At 36.1% G+C, this 27,432-nt stretch overlaps 1 protein-coding gene across 1 annotated transcript; it reads right to left on the bottom strand.

Annotated features, from left to right (window-relative positions):
* Positions 955 to 27,432, bottom strand: PCGF6 (polycomb group ring finger 6). The gene is made up of 10 exons (XM_013975207.2): positions 26,994 to 27,432; positions 26,185 to 26,284; positions 25,996 to 26,092; positions 25,144 to 25,199; positions 24,984 to 25,043; positions 23,957 to 24,065; positions 19,562 to 19,589; positions 11,509 to 11,607; positions 5,345 to 5,431; positions 955 to 2,199 (listed from the first exon to the last, which is right to left on the bottom strand). The coding sequence occupies exons 1-10, from the start codon at positions 27,363 to 27,365 to the stop codon at positions 2,143 to 2,145; spliced, it is 1,065 nt and encodes a 354-aa protein (XP_013830661.2). The 5' UTR covers positions 27,366 to 27,432; the 3' UTR covers positions 955 to 2,142.

The raw sequence follows: 27,432 nt of genomic DNA, 5'->3' as shown, positions 1-27,432 counted from the left end.
TCAGGGTTGATTTCCTTTAGGATGTACTGGTTGGATCTCCTTGCTGTCTTGGGAATCTTCTCCAATACCTCAGTTCGAAAGTATCAGTTCTTTGGCACTTAGGCTTCTTTACAGTCCAACTCTCTCATTCATATGTGACTACTGGAAAAACCATAGCTTTGACAAGATGGACTTTTAATTAATTACATATAATACTCTGCTTTAAAAAAATGTGTCTTCCCATGTTACTATAAATATAATTTCTGAGCCCTTGAAATAACCTTAGTACGCCTGAGAACTTGATCACACTAGATAGTTTATGCTGACAATGTGATTTACGGTCAACACCTATTTTTATATACCTGGGACATGCCATATCAGGTTGTCTACTGGGAGGGTGCTGGGGTATCAAGGCTGCATGCCTATGTGACTGAATTCCAGTAAAAACTCTGGACTCTAGGGCTCAGATGAGCTTCCCTCGTTGGCAACACTTCACATATCATCTTGGGAAAATTAAACACTCTCCTTGCATCTCCAACGGAAGAGGACAAATGGAAGCTTGTGCCTGGTTTCTCCTGGACTCTACCCTGTACATCTTTTCCTGTTGCTCATTTTAATCTGTATCCTTTCTGAGTAATAAGCTATAACCAAGAGCATAATAACTTTTTGGGTCCCATGAGTCCTTCTTGTGAACTATTACACTTGAGAGTGGTCTTGGAGATCCCCAACACAGATGTTAACACGGGACAAGGACAAAAATAGTAAGTAATTTGTGCAAGAGACATTTATGAGGCAGTGAACTCCATAGCTGTTACTTTGTCCACTGTCAAATAAAGGCATCTGGTATAACCAGGAAAGGTAAAGATGTTTATAAAATATTTATTTGATGGCACAGTTTAACTTTGCTTTGGATGTCTTGTCCCTTAAAGAGTTTTAGTTATTTTTTAAAAATCCTCAATAAACACAAGCATTTCAAAATAGGTTAAAATAAATTTTTATTAAAAAATTGTATTAAATGTTAGAAGAAATTTATACAGAATTCATAAATTCTTTATAAAACAATTACCAATCTTTCTCCAATTATAATTGTTTTATGCAGATTTGGAAATTTGCAGTGAAATAAGGTTTACAAAATATTTCTTTTAAAGTATTACAATGCTAATTTTAGGCAAAATAATCTTTAAAATGGAAATTTTTGCATGCAAGTGAGTGAGCCCTCAAACACCCGTATTCTTCATCCCAGCGACAAATGGGAAAATGAACATTAAACTGACTTGCTGAGGAAACAATGAACAAGTATTGTGTAAACCTTAAATTCATTCAAATTTTTAAATTACTTTCAAAAGTAGTACCATTACAAGGTACTGACAATCACACTGTGTACTCAAAATTAATGTTAATCAAACTAACATTCAAAAAAATGTTGCAAAGAGGCACCCCTTGTTGTTAAGATATGTTAAAGGTGCCTTCATTACACTGAAGACCTAAACCCTACAGGGGACAGTATCCTCACACACAAAAAAATATAATTCATCCCTTTTAGAAGTGGATAATATCTCTTTAGTAGTGTTGCTGGTTTAAAAAAAAAAAGACATTAAGTTCAAAATATGACGGCAACATACAAAAGTGGCCCATAGTTTTGGTCTTTGTCTGAGAAGTACATTCTGTAATTTAACAAAGTCTGGTTTTAAACTTTCAGTTCAAAGGCACACTTCTTCTCCAACTGGATGACTGCCCAACTGATGCCATTCCAAAGAGCAGAATCCCAATCACCAACTTGAAAGGGGTATGGCTCAATGAAGACAAAAACAGTGACTGATTTACCTCAAAGATTAGGAAACAAAATCTATATCAAAGTATCTGAAATCATAAAAAGTAAATGCTTTAAAAAATTTCCCCCTGAGCTATGGATATAGTCACTTACTAGAGAGACTTGCTAAACAGATCTTTCACTAAACAGATGCATTCTATCATTCCAAGTTATACTTAAAAATCCTATGATTTATAAGACTCTTATGATTTTTGGTGCTGAAAATAGATAAGTTACATTTCAAACAGCACAAAATGATAGCAATTACGTGTTTCATGGAAATCTTTGGTGAGAATGCAATCCTGCAGAAGCTGCCTTATTTTGTTCACTCACTCATAATAGTCTTACAATCTTCAAGTAATTTTCAAAGGAGAAACCACAAGTCCATAATGAAGGACCAGCAGACCATCCTGAAAAAAATAAAAGTGTCTGCAGTTACTTGAAAACCACTTAAATATATGATCAAGTCAAAGATAGTTTATTTTTCATAACCCAACACTAATGTGAAATTCTTTGATTTAAAGAGAATAAAGATCCAAGATAAAGAAACTATCTACTCACCTAATAACCAAACACTCCCTGTTAATGTGCCTTTTTAATGACTCTTAGAAGAAAATCCTGAAACTACCAGTATCCACAGTTTGTCAAGGTTGTTTATGGCTAAACAGTTCTCCAAAAAGAACTTAGACTTCTCATTTTGCAGATTACTTAATATATCACCCAACTCTGGGCTTCTCTAAGAAAGACTCAATTATCATAGAGTATCATGGATCTGCTAGGAAATAAAACATTTATTTCCCATACAAATGTAGCTTACAACTAAAATAAGTGAGAAAACTTCAGAACTCTTACCCATTTGATACATGATACATTTTATTTCCTCCTTGAAGACTGTTCAGTACAATTCGCCCTTTCTTTGCTACCCAGAGTCATCATTATGAACTGTAACTGTACTGCACTATATAACACAGTGATGTCCTCTGGGGTTGTCAGGAAACTTAACACTAAATGACTCCAGATATCATGTTTATGAGTCTCTTTATGTCTCCTTTCTGGATATCAGGTCTTAATTCTTTGTGCTCTCACCAAGGCTGCACCCAGCAAGCAACCTACCTTTTTAAGGTGCTATTTGTAATTTACTATGAACTGAAAAACTAGCTTAAAAAGAAGACTCGTTGAGAAAGTATGCCATGGGCAATGGGCCTACTTTGAGCAACATTTAGAGGGAGTGGTGGCATACACGCCTTGCGTTTCCAACCCTGGTCTAGCTATCACCCTTTCTTTCTTCTTTATTAAGCTTTTTCATGGCTCTGCTTCCTCATTTCTCATTCACTGTTCAACTCACTACAATCTGGCTTCTGTTACTGGCAACTCCAGTGAAAACTCATCAGAATTCTAGAAAGGGGTTCACAAATTCAAATACCCACAAAAGCAGAGAAGTACCATAAATGAATATGTGAGTCAGTTAAGTAGTCAAATAGGGTATGTTGAGACCAGTGATAAACCATATAGCAGATGCTCAGCTAAAGGAATTTAAACTCAAAAAATATTTAAAACACAGAATAAGACAAATAAAGTACAATCAATCCCACACCATGTTTGGCCTACAGATCATCAGATCTCTTCTAGACTAATTAGTCTAATCAAAGTAAATGAATTTGTATTCTAACACACACAGAAGGATCTTATTAACATATTTACATGAATATAAATTACATTTTACAGAATGTCAAGTTTTTGCATATAGTTATGTTTCAGAATTACAAGCTGTTTAAAATCTCAAAACAACTTTAAAACATGTATAAAATTACACTTTATGAAATGAGACAATCTTTATAATTCTAATTTATATCTGTTTATTATGTTTATATTCTGATAAATATATAGGAATATATAAATATTATTTATATTTTATATTTAGATGTTTCCATTCATGGTCTTCTTAAACAATCTAACCAGAGTAAATCCTCTAAAAGACAAGTCAGATTATGTCTCTTCTGTCCTTGGCTCAAATCTCTCCAATCAACAGTTTCCCACCTCACTCAATTAAAATCCAAAGTTCATACTACAGCCTATAAAGTCCTGCATGGTTTTATTCTGTCAGATCTGAGCTCCTCCCACTCTCTCCCTCAACTGCTACATCCTAGCTTTCCCACAGCAGAGATGTATTATTCATTTAGCTAAGAGGTCCTGAGATTACATGACACTTACATAGTTATCAATGAGGACTTTAATTATAAATATTCTTTAAATTGAAGTCATACTTTCTACCTATTCCATTGACTTTGGGATTTTACACCTAGCTTTTTACATTTCTAATCAAGCTTATCAAGCTTAACTTCAAAAAAGACAAAATTTTCTAATACCTCTAAGTATGCTTTAGCTAACTAAGTATGCTTAGCTAACTAAGAAACAATTTTACTTTTGTATTTTATGAAGATCTTTTGAATTATCTGTTTCTAAAATATAAACAATTAGTACAGTATATTTCTAAAAACATGTAAGAATAATCAAATAATTACCCAAAAAAGTATTCAGCTACCCCTTCGTTAAGATCCTAAGCTTTAAGTTCAACTTTTTCAACAGTTGAACCTTGATTCTACCGCTAACTAACCAAGTGATCTTGGGCAAGGTACTTAACTTTCATACGCCAGTTTTTGTCATCTATCAGATTCCCCAATGGATTTCAGAATTAAGAGGGCAAAATTCCAAAAGAAACTGGATTTTTCTTTTCATTAAAATTGTAGGTCTTATCTTGCTTTCATTTATCCTTATTAGATTTCACATTATACTTCCCACTCACATTATAGGCTACTTAAAATATCGTAACAGTTACCATGGCTTCTTACCAACTGAGCTAGGAGTGGTATGTGAAATCTCTACAGACTAATGAGTATCAGCAAATTTTTCTTAAAGACATGTCCTTGCAGATACACTTGCCCAGCAGTCTTCAAAGCTCTACTGCAGTACGAGACAGAGAAGAAAAAAGGCCTCTAGAATCAAACTGCCTGGAGTTTGAGCCCTGGCTCACATACTTACTAACTGTGGTTAAGTTACATGTCCTTTCTGTACCTTACCTGTACGTGCATGCTCAGTCACTTCAGTCATGTCTGACTCTGTGCGACCCTATGGACGGCAGCCCACCAGGCTCCTCTGTCCACGGGATTCTCCAGGCAAGAATACTGGAGTGGGTTGCCATGCCCTCCTCCAGGGGTTCTTCCCAACCCAGGGATCAAACCCAGGTCTCCTGTACTGCAGGCAGATTCTTCACCATCTGAGCTCCAGGGAAATCCACCTTACCCATACCTTTTCTTATCTTTAAAACTGGGGATAAAAGAATACCTACCTCATAAAACTATGAAGAGTAAGAGAGCTCATCATTACAAATCATTTAGAAAAGTACCTGACACACAGTAAGCATCCAGTAAACATTAGCTTTATTATTTATAGTCCAGATAATTTTAATTATAGAATGTTTATTAAAACCCTGATAACACAGAACAATCTTCTTTCATTAATTAACTTACCCGTTAGACATAAATATGGTAGACCTACCTGCATTGCTGCCTCGCCTATTGCACGTCGAATTTCCCTTAGAGTTTGATATCGTTCTAACAAGTGATCACCACAGATGATGTCTACCTACAGGCAAATAAGAGTATAAGTTTGCTGTCCTGCTTCAAAAAACCACATTAAAAAAGAGGAAGATCAACATAATTATTTTCAGACTAGACTTCGCTATTTTGTTTTTTATTTATTTATTTTGGCCATGGCATGTGGGATCTTAGGTCACCAACCAGGGACTGAACCCATGTCCCCTGCATTGGACGTGCAGAGTCTTAACCACTGGATGGCCAGGGAGGTTCTGACTTAACTATTTTAGACTGATTAAACAGTCTTATGAAAGAGTTTAGAAACTATTTACAAATAAATGGAATGAGCACTAGAGGACACGGCACAACACAGAACACTACAGCAGATACTCCACATGGTTTCCTTGAATCTCTCAGAACAAGTTCAACCATACTTGATATGTTCAGCATAAGATGGCACAGAAAATTATATTTTTAAACAGCTCCATGACACAATGATTAAGGGCTTATAATGCTTCAAAAGGCAATCTTTGGTTGTTTGATTTTCTTATTAAGGAATATCTCATTTTCCAACAATGAAAAGTCTAACACTGATATAAAGTACACAATAAGGCATTGTGTTTTACTGGTAGAACAATCTTAACAAGGTCTTTTCAGCCCTTTTAGTAATGCCAAAGCTCTAAGATAAATCTACTTTTATACTGAATGCACTAGACAGAACAATATGGTGGTATAGTTATATACTATATTGTATATGATTTCAGTATACTCACTTGCTAGAAACAGAAATGAGGTCCTTACATGCTCTTTCACTGAGTACTCCTTTTCCACTGCTTTAAAATGGGAACAGGTCCTCAACATCTTATTAACACATATCACTTAACAGACTTCGTCTCCTAAGACTCCTGTTTAGCTTATGGCATGAAATTCTCCCTTGCTCCAAACCAGAGCATCACCTCTTAACTCCTATTTCTCCTTTTCCTTTCTTCTCACATGCAGTCAGCTACACCCATTGCTTCTTTCTTCATAATACCTTTTAAGTTCATACCATTCTTTCAAGTGCCGCCTTCAGGTTTAAACCACTGGAATCATCTCCTAACCAGATTCCTAACTTCCAATTTTGTTTACTCTAAAAATCCTATGCAATGCCAACATGTTAATCCCCCTAAAACCTTTAGCATGCTTGGGTAAGAATAAAAAGTACCTGCATTTAACTGAGCAGCCACTATGCACAGCATACGTTACATTTATATGTTTTACATATGTTCTCTCATATCATTTTCACATTCCTGTGAGTTAGGTATTATAATTCCCACTTTGCAGATAGGGATGCTAAGAAGTAAAGACATTAAATTTTCCTAAAATCACAAAGCCAGTAAGCAGCAAAGTTCAGATCTGAACCCAGGTCTATTTCCAGGTCTAGCTTTCTCCAAAAATCAGTGCATATCAGGGACTGGCAAACTTTCTATAAAGGGCTAGATAATAAATATTTTAGGCTTGTAGGCCACAAGATCACTGTTGCTGCTGTTAATAAGTCACTTCAGTCGTGTTCGACTCTGTGCGACCCCACAGACGGCAGCCCACCAGGCTTCCCCATTCCTGGGATTCTCCAGGCAAGAACACTGTTACATGTGCTCAATTCTGTCACTGTAGTATAAAAACAGCCACAGGATGGCTGTTAAAATAAAACACCATTTATAAAAAGATGGCAGGCCTGTGGGTCAGTTGGTCAAGCCCTGTGCTATCTCACAATGAATAACCTCCAATTAGTAACAACTCTTGCTTAATGCTTACCAGTTTTAAAGTGGTAGAGCAATATCTGTTTGCAAAAGGACTTGAAGGCAGTAACAGCTGATCTTGCACACAGACTTAGATCCAAGAAAAATTATAGACCTTGGAAACTAACATTATGTTTTTATTAAGTATCCAGCAAGCCAGAGACCACCACTGTTAGTGGGCTTCACCATGTAGGATACATTTATGACTTGGTTACTACAAATTTTCAACTTAATCCCAAGAGGTTAGCCAGTTACTAACAGTTTGATGAATATAGCCCTAGACGCTACGTGTGCACATAGGGATTTTATTTTTATAGAAATGGGATCGTGTCACATATCTTGTTCTACATATTCTTAAAACATACACACACACACAAACATCAAAACCTTAATACACACGGACATCTTTTGGAATGCATGGTTAACTGTCTTGAATAGCTGAATAGTGTTCCATTTTATGAAATATATCATAAATTATATATCCATTCTCCTCAGAAACATTTAACTGCTTCTCACTTTACCTGTTGATTAACTTAGTTCATTCAAACAGAGTCACATCTTGGAGGATGTCACAAATATGACCCTCATATTTGATAATTAGCTAGAAGGACTCAGCATATTCACAGCTGTGATTTACTACAGCAACACAGCAAGGATAGAGTCAGATCATCAGTAAGGTAAAAAAATGTAGGGAGAGTCTGGAGAAATCATTCACAGGCTTCCTTTGCTCTTCCCTCCCAGTCCAGGAAACAATACTCCCACAATACTCTTTTCTCTAGCAGTAGAAATGCAGCCAATTTGTGCAGTGTCTCTGCCAGGGAAGCCCACTTGAGGCTCAGAGTTTAGGGTTTGTACTAAGGCCTGGTCATGTTGGCATTCTCTGCCTAGCAACTACCAAATTCCAGACTCCCAGAAGTAAAGCAGGTATTCACTGTTTGTTCAGTCCACACACAGGGAAACATACATACAATAGTTAGGTAAGCTTTCATATTAGTGCAGGGAACTTTTCACAAGCCAGCTCCCTAGATGCTAGGCAAGGGCCAACCTTGTAAGCCAGTCCTTCTCAAGACAGCAGCCTCGGGTCTGCTTTAACTCTTTTCTGCATAATCTCTCTAACCTCTGGAGTATTATGTCTTAGACAGGAAGGGTAACTACAATATTTCTGAATCTCAGAGCAGAAATCAGAATGTGAAGATAGTCTTAAGGGAAGAAAACCCCTTAACGTTTTAAAAGCAAGATCACACTAAAGCTTCCAAGACAGAATTTTTCACTGAATGAGCCAGTGCCACACTCATCCCTCTTTGTTCATACATACTCTTTTCTTTGATAGAAAGTTCTTTTCTTCCTTATCTGGCCAAAATAAAAATCCATTCTGCAAATCCTTGGACAAATTCAGAGCTAAATCATTCACTCTGTGCTCCTGTTGCACTCATCATAGCCTACTGTCATTTTATATCTTTCCCACACAGTTCTGAGTTGCCTGACAGCATGAATTTTCTGTCTCATGTTTGTAGTGGATGCTAAGCACACAGATTGCTCAATTTAATATTAATAAATAGTAAATGAATGGTAGGGATATACCATATGACACATTAGAATCTCCATAAATGATTTGGAAATAATTCAGTGGTATGGTTAAGGGTTAAGGTAATATATTAAATAAATAATAATAAAAAGGGAACTTATTGGGACTTCCCTGCTGGTTCAGTGACTAAGAATCCTCCTGCCAATGCAGGGGACACAGGTTCTATCCCTGGTCTAGGAAGATCCCACATACCTGAGGCAACTAAGCCTGTGTACAGCCTCAATTACTGAGCCTGTCTGTCACAATTACTGAGTCCATGTGCCTAGAGCCTATGCTCTGCAACACGAGAAGCCACCACAATGAGAAGCCCGAGCACCGTAAGGAAGAGTAGCCCCTGCTCAGGACAGCTAGAGAAAGTTTGCGCATAGCAACAAAGACCCAGCACAGACAAAAGGGAAAATAAATAAATAAATCTTAAGAAAAAAACCCCTACCTTATAAGATGGAATTCAAGATTTACTACTACATCTTTCATACAGAAGAATTTAGTGATAAATGTGATAAGCATTTTATAAAACCAAAAATAAGATTAAGTGATGTACAAAGGAATATACTACAAGAGTTGGTTTAAAAAAAAAGAAAAACAAGAAGATACAGTAAGACATCAATAAATTCAAAATACCACTAAATCAACCATGATAATTCAAAGACACTGGGATCTCTATATGAAAAAAATCCATTGAGATAATTATTGATTTCTGACTTGAATTGACTTAAATCTCTTAAGAACACGTGATCTATATATTTTTTATCTTTCAGAACTATCTTCTTTTATTATTTTTATCTGCCACAAATAAATAATATCTTTAAAGGTATTTTATCATTTAACAATCCCTTAGTAATCATGCATTCCTGCTAGTAAATAACCATTCATGAAGGTCACATATCTGTAAACAAAGCATACATTTTCTATTTGGAACTAAATGGTTTTAAAGAAGGTCAGCACAGAAGACTCAAGTGACTGGGTTGATCAAGAATTGTTTAATGGTTAACTATTACCCATTGGCGTGCTCAGTCCATGGGGTTGCAAAGAATCGGACATGACTGAACTGAACTGAATGGTTAACTAGCTCAATGTTTCATTCATATTAGAAGTAACTCTTGCTTATTTTCTCTTGGATTTAGAAAGCTTCAACAATTTTAGTCACAAATGGGTCTGCATAAGTGATTATCTGTTCTATTATTTTAACATTTTGGTGAAATAGTAATTTATGAATGTTACCAGCTATAAAGTACCTGAATTAGAAAAAAATATTTACCTAGAGAACCAAGAGCTGAGAGAGAAAATTAAAGACTGAAACAAATTTCAAAATGTTAAAAGCCTTGAATTCTATGAAATGAGGAAAAAAATAAACCCACATTTTTATACAATAGAGTCAATTTAGAGTTTTGGCAACCAAATTTCTTAAAACACCAAATGTGAAATTTATCAATGGCTCTGGTCAATATCTAGCCACAGAGGAAGTAACCTATACCCTAAAGAAAGCCTCCTGGGTGCCACTTCTTATTCTATATAATCAGGTGCAACTCTTCTGATTTCTGCTCTTAGAAATAATAGACTATTATGGGATCATTCACAATTTTTTGTTCAGGAGTCTGTAAACAGCTATCTATTTCTCACCGAAAGACAGAATAAAGGTAATAAATAAGTCATTTCCAGTTTTCAGTTGCCATGAGATATAGCTAGCATGATGTCAAAGTCAGTAAGGGAAGTCACATCTAACTGTATTTAATATATAGTTGGAGGAGGGCACGGCAACCCACTCCAGTATTTTTGCCTGGAGAATCCCTATGGACTGAGGAGCCTGGAGGGCTACAGTCCATGGGGTTGCAAAGAGCTGGACACGACTGAACAATATATATTTAGTACCAACAGATATTGATACTAAAAGCATAGCAAAATTTCATCTAGTTTTAAAATATTTACTAACTTAACCTATAGTAAATAGATATTTTAGAAAAAAATTCTTCTGTGAAATTTTACACATGATGAAGAATAACAAAAAATCCCTTTTAAATTTGATTAATGAAACAGCAAAACTATATAAATGTGCATTTTCACTGGCCCACATTACTATAAATACACTATAAGTATATTTACACTTTATATTCAATAATACATGGCGTTTGAAATTTTCATCTTACAAAAGAAAGTATTATACAACTAGAATGGAAGATCTTTTTCAATCCTTAGAAAAATAACAGAGTCTATACTAGATAGATATTTCACTTTTCTAGGTGTCCTGAGCTAGATACTGATACAAGGATGGCCTCTGAAAAGACTGAATGGATAGAAAAGTATACTTTTGCTCTGCTATCAAAAAGAAAAGAGCTGGAGCTGAGGCTGTAGAAGCTCTTTAATCATTCTCATATCCTCAGCTTTTCTCTGACACCCAGAGATGGTAATCAACAGCAGTAAGAAATAGCCAGTAAGTCAAATATGATTAAAATTTGGGGGTAGGGATCACTGCGTACCAATATGCAATAACTATTTATAATATCTACAATGTCATAAAACAAAAGCCACTGCATGAAATCCTAGAGACTGTTCTTTCTTCAATATGCTAAAGGTAATCTCACAACTTCCCTTTTTTAATATTTATTTTTATTTGGCTGTGTCAGGTCTTAGTTGCAGCATGTGGAATCTAGTTCCCAGACCAAGGACTGAACCCAAGCCTTCTGCATTGGGAGTGTGAAGTCCCAGCCACTGGACCACCAGGGAAGTCAGTCCCTTCCCCTAACTTTTTACATACATATACTCTACCTGACAAGCTGGATCAAGACCCATTTTTCTTCTGAGGAATTTTTCTACATGTCCGATAGTTGCTTCTCCTGAAACTCGGACAAACTTCTTTTCCAATGGCTACAAGAGTAAACAAACAAACCAATTTCAGGTGAAAAATACATAAAATGCATAAACCTTAAAATACATTTTATAGCAAAGATGATTCAAAAGATTTACAAAAGAAAAAATATCTTGAAATTTGAGTTATCTATCCCATACAAAAAAAGAATTTTTGCTTAGCTTCTCCTCTCTAAAAAAATGTCAACAATTTTTTTTAATAGAAAGGCTTTAAAACTTAGAGCAAAATTTATTGACAGTGAATACCCAAGATTCAATGTCTAAAAGAATCTAGCTTCCTCAACAAAAAAACTGCAAGGAAAAAAATAAAAACATACAACCAATCAGAGTAGGAGGAATCCATACACTAAAAAAGATGTAAGGCCTATAAATAAGAGATATCAACCAATTACAATATATGGATCTTATTTGGATCCTGATTTTTAAAAATCTATAAAACAACTTTCATAGGAAACTGAAACAGCATGTGGATATTTAAGGAATTACTGTTAATTTTTAAAACTATAGCATCATTATTATATTTTTATAAAAAGTCCTCATCTTTCAGAAGCCAACTGAATTATTTACTGATAAAACTACAGTCTTGGATTTGCTTGAAGATTATATAGGAGAAGTGATAAAGGTAAAGATGAACTGAGATTGGCCCTGATTTTATAATTATTGACATTAAGTAATACATGTACATAGGCATTCATTTTACTATTGTCTACTTTCATATGAGTTTGAAATTTCTTGCAATAGTGGAAAATAAAAAGATTAACATATAAACATAAATGCCTGGAATCTGATCCAATGGTCTAAGGTGATGGGTAGAGTGACTATAAGGTTTTAAAGTAGAAACAAACTAAATTCTTTCCCTGCTATTCTGTCTCTGAGGCAATTAAAAGGATATTAATATTAACAAACATCAAAAGCTGGGGTAATAAGAAGTAAAAGGTACCTTCTAGGAAAACATAAAGTATTTTTCTAGAACTAGCAGAAAAGAATCCTAGAATTGTTACCAAAAGGACGCAGGCAGGTTAAGCACATATTTGTCCCATGTAACAGCACTCAGCTCTCTTCTCTGTAATTTGGTTTCTTAAGACGTTTCCTAACGATAGCCTTATCCCCAAATACCATAGTGCAACAGATAGCATATTAAGTGCAAATATTTCAGAGACAGACTGCCTGGTTTTAAACCCTGGTTTTCTAATTTTCTAGCTGCAAGTCTTTGGACAACTTGCTAAAGCTTTCTGTGTTTCCATTTCCCCATTTGTAAAGCAGAGATACTAGCAGCACCTACCTCACAGAATTATCACAAGGAAAGGGTGTTAAAAAAGTATGTGTGTATGTGTGTGTGTGTGTTAATTGTTCAGTTGTGTCCGACTCTTTGTGAGCCCATGGACTGTAGCACGCCAGGCTCCCCAGTCCATGGAATTCCCTAGGCAAGAAAACTGAAGTGCGCTGCCAATTCCTCCTCCAGAGGATCTTCCTGACCCACGGATTGAACCTAGGTCTCCTGCATTGCTATAAATAATTCCTGGCACACAGTACGTACTTAGCTATTACTAGTGCATTGATTTATTGTGCTCCTTTATGTGAAGGAATTTAATTAGAGGACCTAGTTGTCATCATGGATATGGATATAATGCAGACAAAAATGGCAAAGGTTCGTGTTTTTTTAACACAGGTATAAAAATCATCTCGAAAATCTATGGCAGTCTTTCTCACTAAGGAGTAAAACAGCAGCGCTCCAAGTGCAATCTTGATGAAGGTACTGCACTGTAGTACCATTGCCTGAATAGCCTGAATCCTATCAAGTGCCTTGAGAAGTTGCAATTCTGGGTCATCTAGCTAGATGCCTGCCTGGCAACAAGTGCATTTCTGAAGGTCAATTTCTCATTACCATCTTAATAGTAGGCTTCTGGTATACCAACAGAGGATAGTTCAATATTCCTCATTTCTAGTTCTTGATGAGCACTTCACCCCATATGTTTATTAAGATTAATCCAACTTAGTTGGTTATCGATACTGTACTTTTTAGATTATCCAGAACAGAATTATGAAATCTGCCAAGATCTGAAAGAAAACATTGGCCTTAGCTTTCAAAGTTGGGTTATCACATGATTACCTTCAGTCTTCATACTCCAGGCTCACAAGGTAACACTTTTTTCTGCTATAATTTTCAGATTCAGCTTTTTAAGAAGAAAGTGTATCTTCTGATATTTGCTTTTTTTTTTTTCCTTAAGACCCAGTTCTCACCTAAATGGTCAACTTAGTTTTTTCCTGCCACATCTAATAGCCTCCTACCATCTGCACATAAACAGAAAAGTAAAATTTCACAGAAGAATTATATTTCCTTGAAATTAAGCACAAAAATCTTCCCTATCACCTGTTAACACAGAAGGTCAATTTGATAAGAAAGCTGGAATAATAAGATAGAATCTATAGGGAGATTTAAGAGACATTCAGTTATTTTCTGGCTACAGAAAATGCATACTACTAAAAACATCTTTTAAAAAAGATCAACTCATTTTACCTTGAAAAAATTCCTGCCTCTGTCAACTAAAAATAGTTACCAACCCAGTAGCAAGGTAAATCCCTAGCAGATTGTAATTCTGAAATACCACCCAAGGATACCTTGGAGAAATGACCAATTCTGTGTCTGGGGAAAGAGATGTACAAGTTGAGTATGAAATATTTTGTTATTACAGCCATGATTATCTTCAGATATGACAATTTGAACATCAAAATAGATCATTAAAGTGGATTTAAACCACAAATATATTTAAATGCAAAGTAAAACAAAAACACTGATTATGACTGGAGCATGCTAAAGAATCAACTCATTGTTTTGAACCTGGTAAGTAAAGAGAAAGAATCAGCATTTATCCTTTCTTTCCTATATGAATGGTATTCCTGGCTAACCAAACAGAAGTTTCTCTTATAGAAGTATTTCAATAAATGGAGGAGGAATAACAACATCATTTTCCAAACCCTATTAAGTTAATGGACTTGACATTGAGTACCAATACTTGTTAGCATTACAAAGACACACACAAAAATAGAGACAAACACACACACACACACACACAAAGAGACACAAACACCCAGACATTATGTGCCTCCAGATGGACAAAAACACCACCACCTATAAAGTATTCTTAGTTCCCTCAAGTCAAACCTGTATGATCAATACTCAGACTTAACTACCAGTTTATGAGCAAGACAGAAGAACTTGATAAATTACAGAGATGCAACATCAAAACCCAATCTGCAGGAAACCATATAGCACAAATGACTCAGTTTTGTCAACAATGAACTGTGAGAAAAAAGAAACAGAAAACTTACAGATTTAAAGATCTATCAACGCACCACAATGTATGAACATTATTTGGACCTTGATTTAAAATAAAACACTCATTGTGACTAAGATAAAAATCTGTACACTGACTAGATACCTGGTAAGAAGCATCTTTTATTGTTCCCCACTTCCAATCTTTTGAAAAATCACAAACTTACAAAGAGGTTATAAGACTAGTAAAATGAAGATCCAGATAGACTTCACCTACTTTATGAGCTAGAATATTAACATATTGCTATATTTGCTTTATCTCTTCCAACGTCCATGTATGTGTGTATACATACATGGACACGTTATTTCTTAAGGTGCTGCTGCTTAGTTATTCAGTGTGTCTGACTCTTTGCAACCACATGGACTAAAGCCCACCAGGCTCCTCTGTCCATGGGGATTCTCCAGGCAAGAATACTGGAGTGGATTGCCATGCCCTCCTCGAGGGGATCTTCCCAACCCAGGGATTGAACCCAGGCCTCTGGCATCGCAGGTGGATTCTTTTCCTGTCTGAGCCACTAGGGAAGCCCATTTCTTAAGTTACTTGCGACATTGAGATATTTTACCCTTAAATATACCTGCAGTTATCTTCTCAGAATAAAGGGACTATCCCTCATAACTACAATATAATCATGAGGAAATTTATAGACACATTCAGGAAATTTATAACAATTATCTAAATGGGTCCAAATTCAAATTTTTCCAATGTCCTAATAATGTCCTTTGTATGTTGTTCACTGACTCAATGGACGTGAGTCTGAGTGAACTCCGTGAGTTGGTGATGGACAGAGAGGCCTGGCGTGCTGGGGTCGCAAAGAGTCAGACACAACTGAGCGACTGAACTGAACTGAACTGAACTGATGTCGTTCTTCTTTCAACCCAGAATCTAATGAAAGAATGCACACTGCATTTTGTTGTCATGCTTCTGTAATTTCTTTTTAATCTAAAATAGGTGTCACTTTATTTTTATCTTTTACTACACTGACATTTTTTAAGTTGTTTTTTTGGTATGATACATGTTCACTAAAAAAAGGGACTCATCTTTTAAGATTACTGAAATACTTTACAGAGGAAGTGGCAAAATGCCAGGGATTTGTTTCAGAAAAACATTAGAAAGCAGGGAAGTGTGGGAGTCCCTGGTGGCCTAGTGGTTAGGATTCAGAGCTTTCGTTGCCATGGCACAGGTTCAACCTCTGCTTGGGAAACTGAGATCCCACAAGCCCCGTGGCAAAGTCCCCCAAAAAAGAAGGGAAGTGGATGGAATTATAAAAGAAATTCAACTGGTCATTAGTTAACTGGTAAACCTGTGTGATGGATGCACGGAGGTTCTATTCTGTCTACCTTTCAATATGTTCAAACATTTTCATAGTTGAAAGTTAAAGAAAAAAAGATTCCTAGGAAAAATTTTCTGACATATATTACTGCTTGGTGAAATATTTTTAAATTGAATGCAGCAAACAGACTTTATGATTGTCATGCCATAAGCGTATGTGGTGAAAAGTTTAACTAGGCATTATCCTAGCCAGACATATTTATTTGAACTCCAAGATAAGAAATAAAAGCAGCTTTTTAAACAGTAGATTATGTATGGATGTGAGAGTTGGTCTGTGAAGAAGGCTGAGTGCCGAAGAATTGATGCTTTTGAACTGTGGTATTGCAGAAGACTCTTGAGAGTCCCTTGGACTGCAAGGAGATCCAACCAGTCCATTCTGAAGATCAGCCCTGGGATTTCTTTGGAAGGAATGATGATAAAGCTGAAGCTCCAGTACTTTGGCCACCTCATGCGAAGAGTTGACTCATTGGAAAAGACTCTGATGCTGGGAGGGATTGGGGGCAGGAGGAGACGGGGACGACAGAGGATGAGATGGCTGGATGGCATCACTGACTCGATGGACGTGAGTCTGAGTAAACTCCGGGAGATGGTGATGGACAGGGAGGCCTGGCGTGCTGCGATTCATGGGGTTGCAGAGTCGGACACGACTGAGTAACTGAACTGAACTGAACTGGTAATATAAAAGACTGTAACTAGAACTCCCCTATAAATGTAGAATTAAAAGAAAAATGATAAGATTGCCAAAGTGTTAGCTAAGAAAGTATTTTTTAAAAAGACTGCTTTTAGCAAAGCAAAAATAGTCAAAAATAGGATCATGTTTCTAAAACAATACATTCATTACCTCATACAGACATAAGCCTGCAAATTAACACAGGAATGTTTAGTTAATACTGAAAACGTAATGCTTCAAAACTTTAACAATAGTATAAATAAGCTCCTATAAACTTAGCTTTATCAACTCAAAGTCAATCTTGTTTTAAATAAATCCTACCCTTTTCCTATCTCAATTGCTTCCTGGCCCCCATTCCCCAGGCTTGTTTTGAAACAAACCCCTTACACATCATTTCCTTTGTAAATACTTCAGCATGCATCTCTAAAAAGTAAGAACTCTTAAAAAATATAATACTACCACCATACTTTAAAATGCCTTAATATCAAAAAATAGACAGTAAGTGTACAAATTTCACCAACTGTCTCAATTTTTTTTACCTAGTAGAAAATGATTTTGTTTTTAGGGTTGTCATTACAAAGAGAATAAAAATTTTAATTTATGTATATATTATTTTTATCAGATATATTTTTGTTTTCTCAAAATGCATGCACTAAATTTATTACAAACAATGCTTCTATTTGAAGTTTTCTTGGCGTTGGCTTGTTTTTTAACAGCTTTACTGAGATATAACTCACTTATTAAATTCACCACATTTTAAAGTATATAATTCAATGGTTTTTAGTGTATTTATACAGTTGCGCATCTATCACCATTACCCAATTTTAGAACATTTTCATCACCCAAAAAGAAATGCATGCCAATTAGCAGTCACTCCCAACTTCCTCTCACCCCCAAGCGTCTGGCAACCACTAATCTACTCCGTATCTCTAAGCTTTTGCCTATACTGGACATTTTATGTAAGTGGAATCAAATAACACGTGGTCTTTTGTGCCTGGCTTCTTTCACTTAAATGCCTTCAAGGTTCATCCATGTCGTAGCACGTATCCATACTTCATTCCTTTGTATGGCCAAATACTGTTCCATTACATGGATATATCATACTTGGTTTATCCATTCATCAGTTGATGGGTATTTATGTTACTTACAACTGGGGGCTAGTGTCTCATAATTTTTTTTAGTTTTCAAATCCTATCCAAATAAATACCATACGCTGATGTTCTCTGAGTCTCTTCTAATCAATATATTCTATCTACATGTTCCCTCTTTATGTCTTTCCCTTTTATTTGCTGAAGAAACAGAACTGTTTGTCCTTGTCCTGCAGTTTTCCAGTATCTAGATTTGGCCTATTAAATTCCTACAGAGTAATTAAGTTCCTGCGTTCCCTGGATTTCCTGTAAATTAGTAATCCAGGGGTATGATCAGCTTCACATTTGTTTTGGCAAGAACACTTCATAGATGTCAGGCAATGTCATATTTCTTTGCTGTGCGAGGCTCTGAATTACATACATATTCTACGTGCACATGTGCTTTTGGGAAGTAATAGGCTAATATTCCAAGTTAATTTTTAGTTCTTTCTTCATGAGATTTTTATATTCTGTTGGCTCACCTGGCTATTACAGGTCACTACACAGATGTCTTCAGTGAACTCTAGGAGCCTATGACTGTACTTGTCCCATATAGAAACTTCTATGCTACTTTCCCACCCACCACACTATGAAAGGACTTCCTAAAGTTTACCACCATAAGTTTGGTATTTTACAACTTAGAAGAGGTTAAAAGTTACCAAACCTAACACTGCATCCCCTCCATCACAATGATTTCTGGGAAAAACCTATAATATACTTCGTCCAAAAAAGTACTCATCTGTTCCTATGTGTCAACTCATGTCCCTTAAGCCACTACAGTCACAAAACAAAACACTATGCCCAACCAGGTATAATTCACCCATATTTTCGTGTAGACGTTGACAAAGTCACTAAAAATCTAAGCAGATCAAAGTCAGTTATTTCTTTATATTTTTATAATCCCAAGTAACTATAAGGCCTGATTTACCCCCTTTAAAAAAGTCTCCTTTTCCTGAGTGACTCATACTACAGGAGCTGCACAGTGCGCAATGGCACCTGTGGTACCGAAGCCTTTAAGACAACTCTGAACTTAAGAACTCATTCTAAAAAAAAAAAAAAAGAATTCATTCTTACTGCTAAAGTTTCACTGAATGATTGAAGTGAAAAGTTGAGGCAAGTTAATTTGAACCAAAGATGTTACATGAAAATGAAATTATAAGTTCATATTTAACTCTAAATGCCAACTATGCAAAAAACGCTTTGAAATATTTTTTAATCATCAAATCAGCACAGCATTTGGCTTCACTTTTAAAAATTACTCACTTATTTTTCCTTAGACCATTGCTGTGAAATAATAATAAATCCCTACTTAATAACTCTTTTCTCAAAAATCTATTATGAGAGCATTATTGAATATACTCCAAATTTCAAAAAGTTTTATTTCTAAAACAGTTTTTATTGTTATCAAAGACAGTCTCCACATGATTGTTAATCTTAAATTTGTGTCTTATAAGGTCCTCTTGTAAAGCAAATGAAAAATAAAAGTAAAATACCTTAAAATGTCCTGTGCCTTCATTAGCACTGAAAAATGAAAGCAAAATAATCAATTTTAAACTACATATTTAATCATATAACACAGAAAAATAACATAATATAAATATTTGAGAAACATCTATTTAATCTTAAAACACAGTCAACTAACCCTTTATGAAATGAACAGATATAGTTAATTGTCATATCTGCCACCTAGTGGTAAGGTAAAGGCAGTTTTATACCGTAGTTTATTTTGCTTTGTATATTTTCTTCCAGGAATCAAAAGCATAGTCTTAATATTTAAATTTCCCCCACATATAGCATTCTAACGTTTTCCAGTTTTAAGTAAAACATCTTTTTCTTCATCATAATTAATGTGCTTTTTTCTCGACAGTAACATTTACAAGATAGAGTCCTTACAAGAAAGCTGCTACTTTTCCTCTTGTGTTACTTGTAGCATAATTACCTGGGCATGATTTACTCAATTTGTCTTTCCCCTACAAGGACAAAGACTTTTGATTAAATCAATTACTCACATCATGAAGAGACAAGGAACAAACTTTTTTGAGCATATACTATGCACCAGGAGTTATATTAAGTCTTCATATATTATGAATGTTTTTCATTCAGTCCTCACAGTAGCCCTGTAAATCAGGCACTAGAATCTCTAGTATATAGATAAGGAAAATTAAGCTCAGAGATGATGAATAACTTACTTAGAGTTACAGAGCCAGAAAGTAATAAAGCTGGGTTTCAAACACAGGTGTACATATCAAGGCCCACATTCCTTTTTTTTTTTTTTTCCATGCTGCCCAGGATCATAGTTCCCTGAACAGAGATTAAACCTGCGCCATGAGCCATGGCAGTGAGAGCTGCAGAGTCCTAACCACTGGACCACCAGGGAATTCTTAAAGCCCACATTCTTTCTTTCCTATCATGTGAAGAATAGGCAAGGTCACAATAGCATCATCTAGAGTATTCTTACAATACAAATATAAAGACATTAAAATATACAAGTTTTAACTATTTATGAAGTATGTTATATTGACATAAATATAAAACATAATTTATGTACACATATTAGATATAGACTTAAACCTAAGATTATAACATAATTTTAAGAGTTATAAAATATTCTCAGGAATTCCCATGATGCATGGGCATCTGGCTTCTGCTTAAATGTCTAAAGAGATAGCTTTTTATTGACAAGTCCGTTCATTCCATTTGTGGGCAACTTCAGAAACCACCTGCTTGCACTGAATCAAATGTTTCTCCCTGTAACATACCTACTGGCCCTTGTTTCGCCTTTTGGTGCTCTTGTGAATTAGATTCAGTTTTTCTGCCACCACACATGATATGGTTTTCACACCTTTTACTATTCTGATTACACCTCCATTTACCAACAGTTCTCTTAAAACGTAGTGCCCAGAGCTGAACATAAGACCCTAGTTGGCTAACATAGCATACAGTGGAATAGCAACTCTCTGGTTTACTAAACATCACTGAGCTTAAGATTACATCAAATTTTTGCCATATCTTCTCTCATACACTCTCATGTGAGTCCATTTTCTTTACCAGGCAGATGCTGTACATATTATAGCACCAGACTAACCTTTATTTCTGAATGAGCCTGCATTATTTCAATATGCATATATTATAGTAGTTTAGACATGTGAGGAATACTGCATGTAGATTCTTATGACAATCCTGTGAGCTGGTATTATAATCTCCAATTTAGAAATATGGAAACCGAGGACCAAAGGAGTTAAGCTACATCCTAAGGGTTATATACCTTGAGTTATGCTTTTTCTGTATACACTATACGGCCTGTCTAAGATTATTTCTTTTTAGAATTTTCCACCTTACACATGGAAACTGAAAAACAAAAAGTACTATACAAGACTATCTTAAGATCACAAAAGATGCATACCAAATTTGGAGGTGGAGTGGGGAATCTTACTTCATGCTCATTCCAGCGGTTGAAAAACCACTGTCCACAGGCTGAACCCAGCTCAGTATTTTTGCTCCTCCAATTCAAGCAGGGTCATTAGCTGGATCAAATTTACCCTTATACTTGCATCAGGTTAAAAATCTCACTGCAATTTGTCTTACCATGAAAGAGCTTCCTACAGGTTACCCTCAGTAGCCTGACTTCAGGGGTAACACCAAGCTTTTCAATGTAATAAACATGTGGAGATTTAACTCTGAGGATTGGTGACTTCAAAAGGACTTCTTGCCATATTGGAAGCTTTCTTACCCATAAACATTTGAAAACAGATAAAAGACTATTTTCTGATGTAGACATTATAATTGTCTGATGTAGTCAGATTATAATTGTCCATCATAATCAACAACATACAAGGGTTAGTTCTCTCATTTTACAGACAGGGAAGCAGAAGAAGCTAAAAACTACAAGTTACATGAGGGCCAGGGCCATGGCTGACTTATTCAAATTACATTCCCAACATTTAGCAGACTGCTGTGCTGGTACACAGCAGCACCTTAATAAGCATCTAATGCATTAACAGAAAGTGGTTAGTTCAATTTTACAAAGCTATATAACAAAGGAGTTAGGACTTAAATAGAGATCTTCTTATCCCAAGTGAGGACTTCTTTTTTTCTACAGCAGGGAATGTGTTAAAAATGGAACAGCCCTGGTGAATGGTAATGACCACTTTGAGTACTGTGGTCAAGCATGGCATGATTGAGTACTGATTTGTGCTGCTGGCAGAGGCAGAGACGCTGTAGCACACTTGGCACATATTTGCTATCTTTACATTACTGCCACTTTTCAAAAAAGGTTTAAAAAAAGTTCTATTGTGCGTTAGTGGAAAAGGTTACATTTCCCCAAAATAATGTTTCAGAAATACAAATTCCTTTCAATTTTCAATTTTAATTAACTAGACTTATTAAAAATCAAGTTACATGTTAAAAAGTCAAATACAATGAAAAGTAAGACTTTTTCTGATCCTAGATTCATAAACTCCAGTGCCCTTTTATAGAAGTAACTGCTATCAACATTTTCTTAAATGTCCTTTCAGAAATGGTCTATTCTTGTCGTGGGGGGCGGAATATATACATATACACACACATATGTCCACCACCCCCTTTTTTAAAAAACATAAATGAGCACATGCTATATATTCTCTTCTACATCTTATTTTTTTCACTTAAGACAGTGAATTTTGGCAATTGTTCCATACTAGCACATATGTTACTAGCACATGCTCATGTTCCACATACCATTAATTTACTAGTGCCTTTTTGGACATTTAGGCTGGAACACATTCTTTACAGAAAGTGCTGTTTTAAAGTTTGGTATGATATGATTTCTTATTCTTCTAAAGAGATCTTTATTTAATTTATCATAAAACACTACTATGTGGGCTCAGTGGAGGCATAAGAAAGGTTTCTCACCTCTCAGGGATCCATAATATTTGAGAACACAGGATGAATACATAAAGAGATAAATACAACACAGTACAAGCTAGATACTAAATAAATAATACAGGCAACTTAAGAGTTTTAAGGAGGAAGTGACTGAGAGGTCAAATAGTCACTAGGGACATAAAATGGAAGATCTAGATTTTCCAAGAAAGGCATTTTAGTTTATCCTGCAAACCATGTAATTATTTCAAAAACTACAGTCTGATACAGGCCAACTCTATGATGACAGCTGGTCTAACAATGCTGCAATATAATGGAGTACGCTACATGTTACAGTGTTGGAAAGAAGCAATTTATATGAATTAGGGAGATATTCAATTTTTGGAAAATAATTTGGCAAAACCAAGTGAAGTTGAAGCTGAACATATCCTAAGACTCAACAAATCTACACTCTTAGAGAACTATCTCACAAAGACACAAGGAGATCTGTAAAAAATGTTTAAAGCAACATTGTGTACAATAGCAAAAAAAAAAAAATTAGAATCAACCTAAGTGCTCCAAAGTACAAGCAAAGATAAATTATGGTATGTTTATTTTAAGGGAACACCTAGTGAAAATGAGTGAACTAGTTACACATTTTAACAAGGATGAATCATACAGTGCTAAGTGAAAAAAGTTGGAAAACATAGCATGATACCATTTAAAGTTTTTAAGTGGACAAAAACAATTCTACATATTGTTTAGGAATACATACACACGTGGTAAACACATAAAAAAATGCATGGGAATGACAATCATTACTTTTAGGAGAGTAGTTATTAACCTCTAAGGGAAGCAGGGAATGAATAAGGAGAGGTACCCAAGTGCCTTCTACCATAATAGCAAGGTTGATTTGGAAAGCCAGATGATAGAGATATAAGTAGTTATTGTGCTCTCTCTAGTACCTTAGCTCAGGATGATTTTGTAACTGTTGGGACTTTAAAATTTCTTTATGTTAAAGTTTAGAGGTAGAGGTTTAGGGTACTCACCCAATAAACTCTAGTAATAAAGACATGTCAAGTTCAGGTGGAATGCGAAACACTGATTCTAAGACTTTCTTAGTTCTTCCTTTGCTTGAAGGGACTGGTTGTGGAACAGCTATTTGATAGCCAAACAAAAAAGCTGAGTTAGAATAAAAACTTCATAAATTGAGATTTCTGAAAAATAATTACACAGATTTAACTATGTTGACTATTTAAAAGATCATAAAGCACTCACTCTCCCTTTTTAAAATAACATTAGCTAATTTGTCAAAGCCAGTGAAATTAGTGACAAGCCTGGGGAGTGCTCCACGGTGGAAGGCAGACATATGTGGCTGGTTTATCAGGGCCACAAAGAAAGCTCAGCATAAAAGCAACAATAGCTGTGGGTAATCCTTAATAAGCACTACTATGTGCCAGGGCTCATGCTCAGCACTTTTTATATGCACTATCATATTTAACCCTGATTATAATTCCATGGCATAGGTACTACTGCTTTTTTAAAAAAACTGAAGTACTTTATGTAGTTTAACTGTAAAGAAAATGAGATTCAACTTAATGAGATTAGGCAATTTGCCTAAAGTCACCCACATAGTAAGTGGAAGAATGAGGATTTAAACTCAAATCTAACTTCTATACTCTGACATTACCATTACCATAAAAACTAGTATGTGAGCAGTTACTATGTTCCAGGCACTGTTTTAAGTGCTTTGCATTACTCAGTGAGTCCTTACAACAACTTTATAAAGTGCTACAATTATCCCTGCTTTATAGAAGAAGAAACTGAAACACTGAAGTCATCTGCCCAAGTTATACACCTAATCAGGTGGCAGAGCCAAGATCACAACCCAGCTCCAGAGCCTCTACTCGTTAAGCCTTACAAACTGGGTTACAGTAAGTCATTGCCTTCAAAATCTTTATCTCTTTGATCAAAAAATAACCAGCTATCACCAAAAAAGAGCCTCAAAGGGAGTGAATTTTATTAAGTTAGTATTCTTTAATCTATAAATACATTATGATATACATCCAAACTTACCAGGTTTAGGTACTTCTAGACCTCTTTCTTTATAGAAATCATGCATTTGCTTTTTTTCTCCTAAAAAATGATAAAACACAGACTAAATTACACTTAAAATATAACTAGTAGAGTCAGAAGAGATTCGGGGATTTATAACTAGGTAATAAAATAAACTTACTTTCCTCTAGATTGATCACTAATTTGTACACTATGTCTTGTAACTGTCGGTCCAACCTAATAAAAGGAAAGGATGGAGAATACCTCAGAATTCAGAAAAATGCATTTGGTAAAGTGAATGATGCTCTTTGTAAGTAACTGTTTTCTCTTAGGAGTGAATAGCTCCTTTCTCAGAGGTGAGTTACTTTTAGGTAGCACTAATGGTTCTCTTCTAAGAGAACCTCAAGTAATTATACATAGTCATATTTACAAGTAATTATAGACTCTTGAACAGTTTGCTCAATTGTTCAATGTGAACTGGTCTTATTTCCTAAATAAAAATGTGAGTTTGAGGGCAGAGACAGTACTTTAAAATTCTGTGTATCATCTACAAAATACTCTTCTATGAAGTAATAAAAACATAATAGTATTTGCTGAACAAATGAAAGCAGTCCACTTTTAGTGTTTTTCTTCACTTAGCAAACTGAGCATGAACTGAAAATTTGATTAATAAGCCACAATGACCTATGACAGATAGGTTTTTCTGAAGAGGCCAGTTATTTCAGTTATTACTTTTAAAAATAGAATTCTAGATACACAGAAAATAACAAGGCTAAACTAACATCATAAACTTCAGTGATGGAATTTAAATCCTCAAGAAAAGAAGTCTATACCTTTTTTTTTTCTTTTAAGGTTTACAGCAGATGTCACAGTGCCTGGTATACAGTAAGTGCTCTATATGTATTTCTTTAAAGAATATGCATTTCCCTTTGTCGTCATTTTGAGATAGGTCAAGAATTTACTACGAACTACACAACTTCAATCTTTCAGAAAAAAGTATACCTAAAATATAAATGTTACTTATTTTTCTTACCTTATGTTGTAAAGAGGTTGTGTCTGATGTACTACTATGTTGCATTTTGGACATCTGTTGCTATAGTAAAAGTGTCTGACAATGCAGCTTTTACAAACTGTTGGGAAAAAAATATTGGAATTATAATGTTTTCAAGACATTTCAAAAACTTAATATATTATTTGGAAATGTAATGAACTATACGCTTACATGTATGAAGACATTCTGTAATGGTAGTTGCATCTATTAAATAACCTTTGCAAATGGAACACAAGATGTAGGGAGTCAGCTCAGAGAGATTGATCAGGCGCTGCAAATGCAATGGAAATAGGTTACAAATCCTTGCCAAGTCATACTTCCTAAATTTTTTTTATCAACAATGTGTAGTTTACTTTGCAACATAGAAACGTTCTAATACCTCAGACCCTTCAAATACTCTCAAAGTTACAATAATATGAACCAATGTTTCAAAAAGATCTCATTCTTTTTGGAGCTACTGTATATTGCCAGATGAAGGGCATCTTACTTATGAATTATCACAAAATGGACAAACTTTCCAGATACTGGTGTTTAATACACAAATTCTGACTGGCTGGGTATACTGTCTGAATTAATGAAGTACGCGCTGCCCCAATTAAAAAAAAAAAAAAAACCCTTCCCAATTAGAGATTTAACTAGGTGGGGATGGGTTTCCCCACATTCTCAACATCCTGTAGAACTGGACTGTACTCCCAGCCACTGTAAGCTTCTAGGAGGCAGGAGAACAGTACCCTGGGCGCCTACATCCCTGGCACGCAGTAGCTTCAATAGTGAGTGAGTCGGACCCAGCGAGCTTAAGTGACTGCCTGAATCTTACAAAATGAGTTGGCAGGGACAGAAGGCCAGTCCGTGCCACAAGCAGGCAGCGCAAGGAGAGGTGAGGGTGGACTCCAATGCCAAAGGATCCAGCGGCGAGCGGGGACATCCGGCCCGGCCCTAACGGAGGAGGGCCGACGTGGTCAAACAGGGGCTATCAATACCTCCTCCTCGTCCTCGGAGTCCGGCCGGCCCCCCTCCAGCCTCAGCGAGAAGTGGCTCATCTCTTCCTCCTCTTCCTCCTCTTCTTCTTCCTCCAGGTCCTCATCTTCTTCCAACTCCTCGTCCTCGTCCTCGAAGAGGCCCCTCAAGCGGCCCAGGCTGCGCTCAGGCTCCAGCTCAGGGGGCCGGGAGCCCGAGCAGCCAGGATCCCCCGCCTCGGGTAGGGGCGGCGGGCCCTCCTCACCCGCTGCGGGCGCCGGAGTGAGGGCAGGCGGGGAGACGGGAGGCGGCGGCGGCGGCGGCGGCATGGTTGCTTCTCCCTCGGCACTGGCAGCGCCCGCGTTGCCTGCGGTTACCGCCGGGACCCCCTCCATGCCGTAGGTAGAGAACAGATGAGGCGAGACCAGGTGGCTGGATAGCGCGGGAGTTCCGTCCGCCAGC

The sequence above is a fragment of the Capra hircus genome, chromosome 26 (genome assembly GCF_001704415.2).
Source record: "Capra hircus breed San Clemente chromosome 26, ASM170441v1, whole genome shotgun sequence".
Classification (NCBI taxonomy): Eukaryota; Metazoa; Chordata; class Mammalia; order Artiodactyla; family Bovidae; genus Capra; species Capra hircus.
The sequence above is the reverse complement of the archived record's forward strand: the minus strand, read 5'-3'. Positions and strand labels throughout refer to the sequence as shown.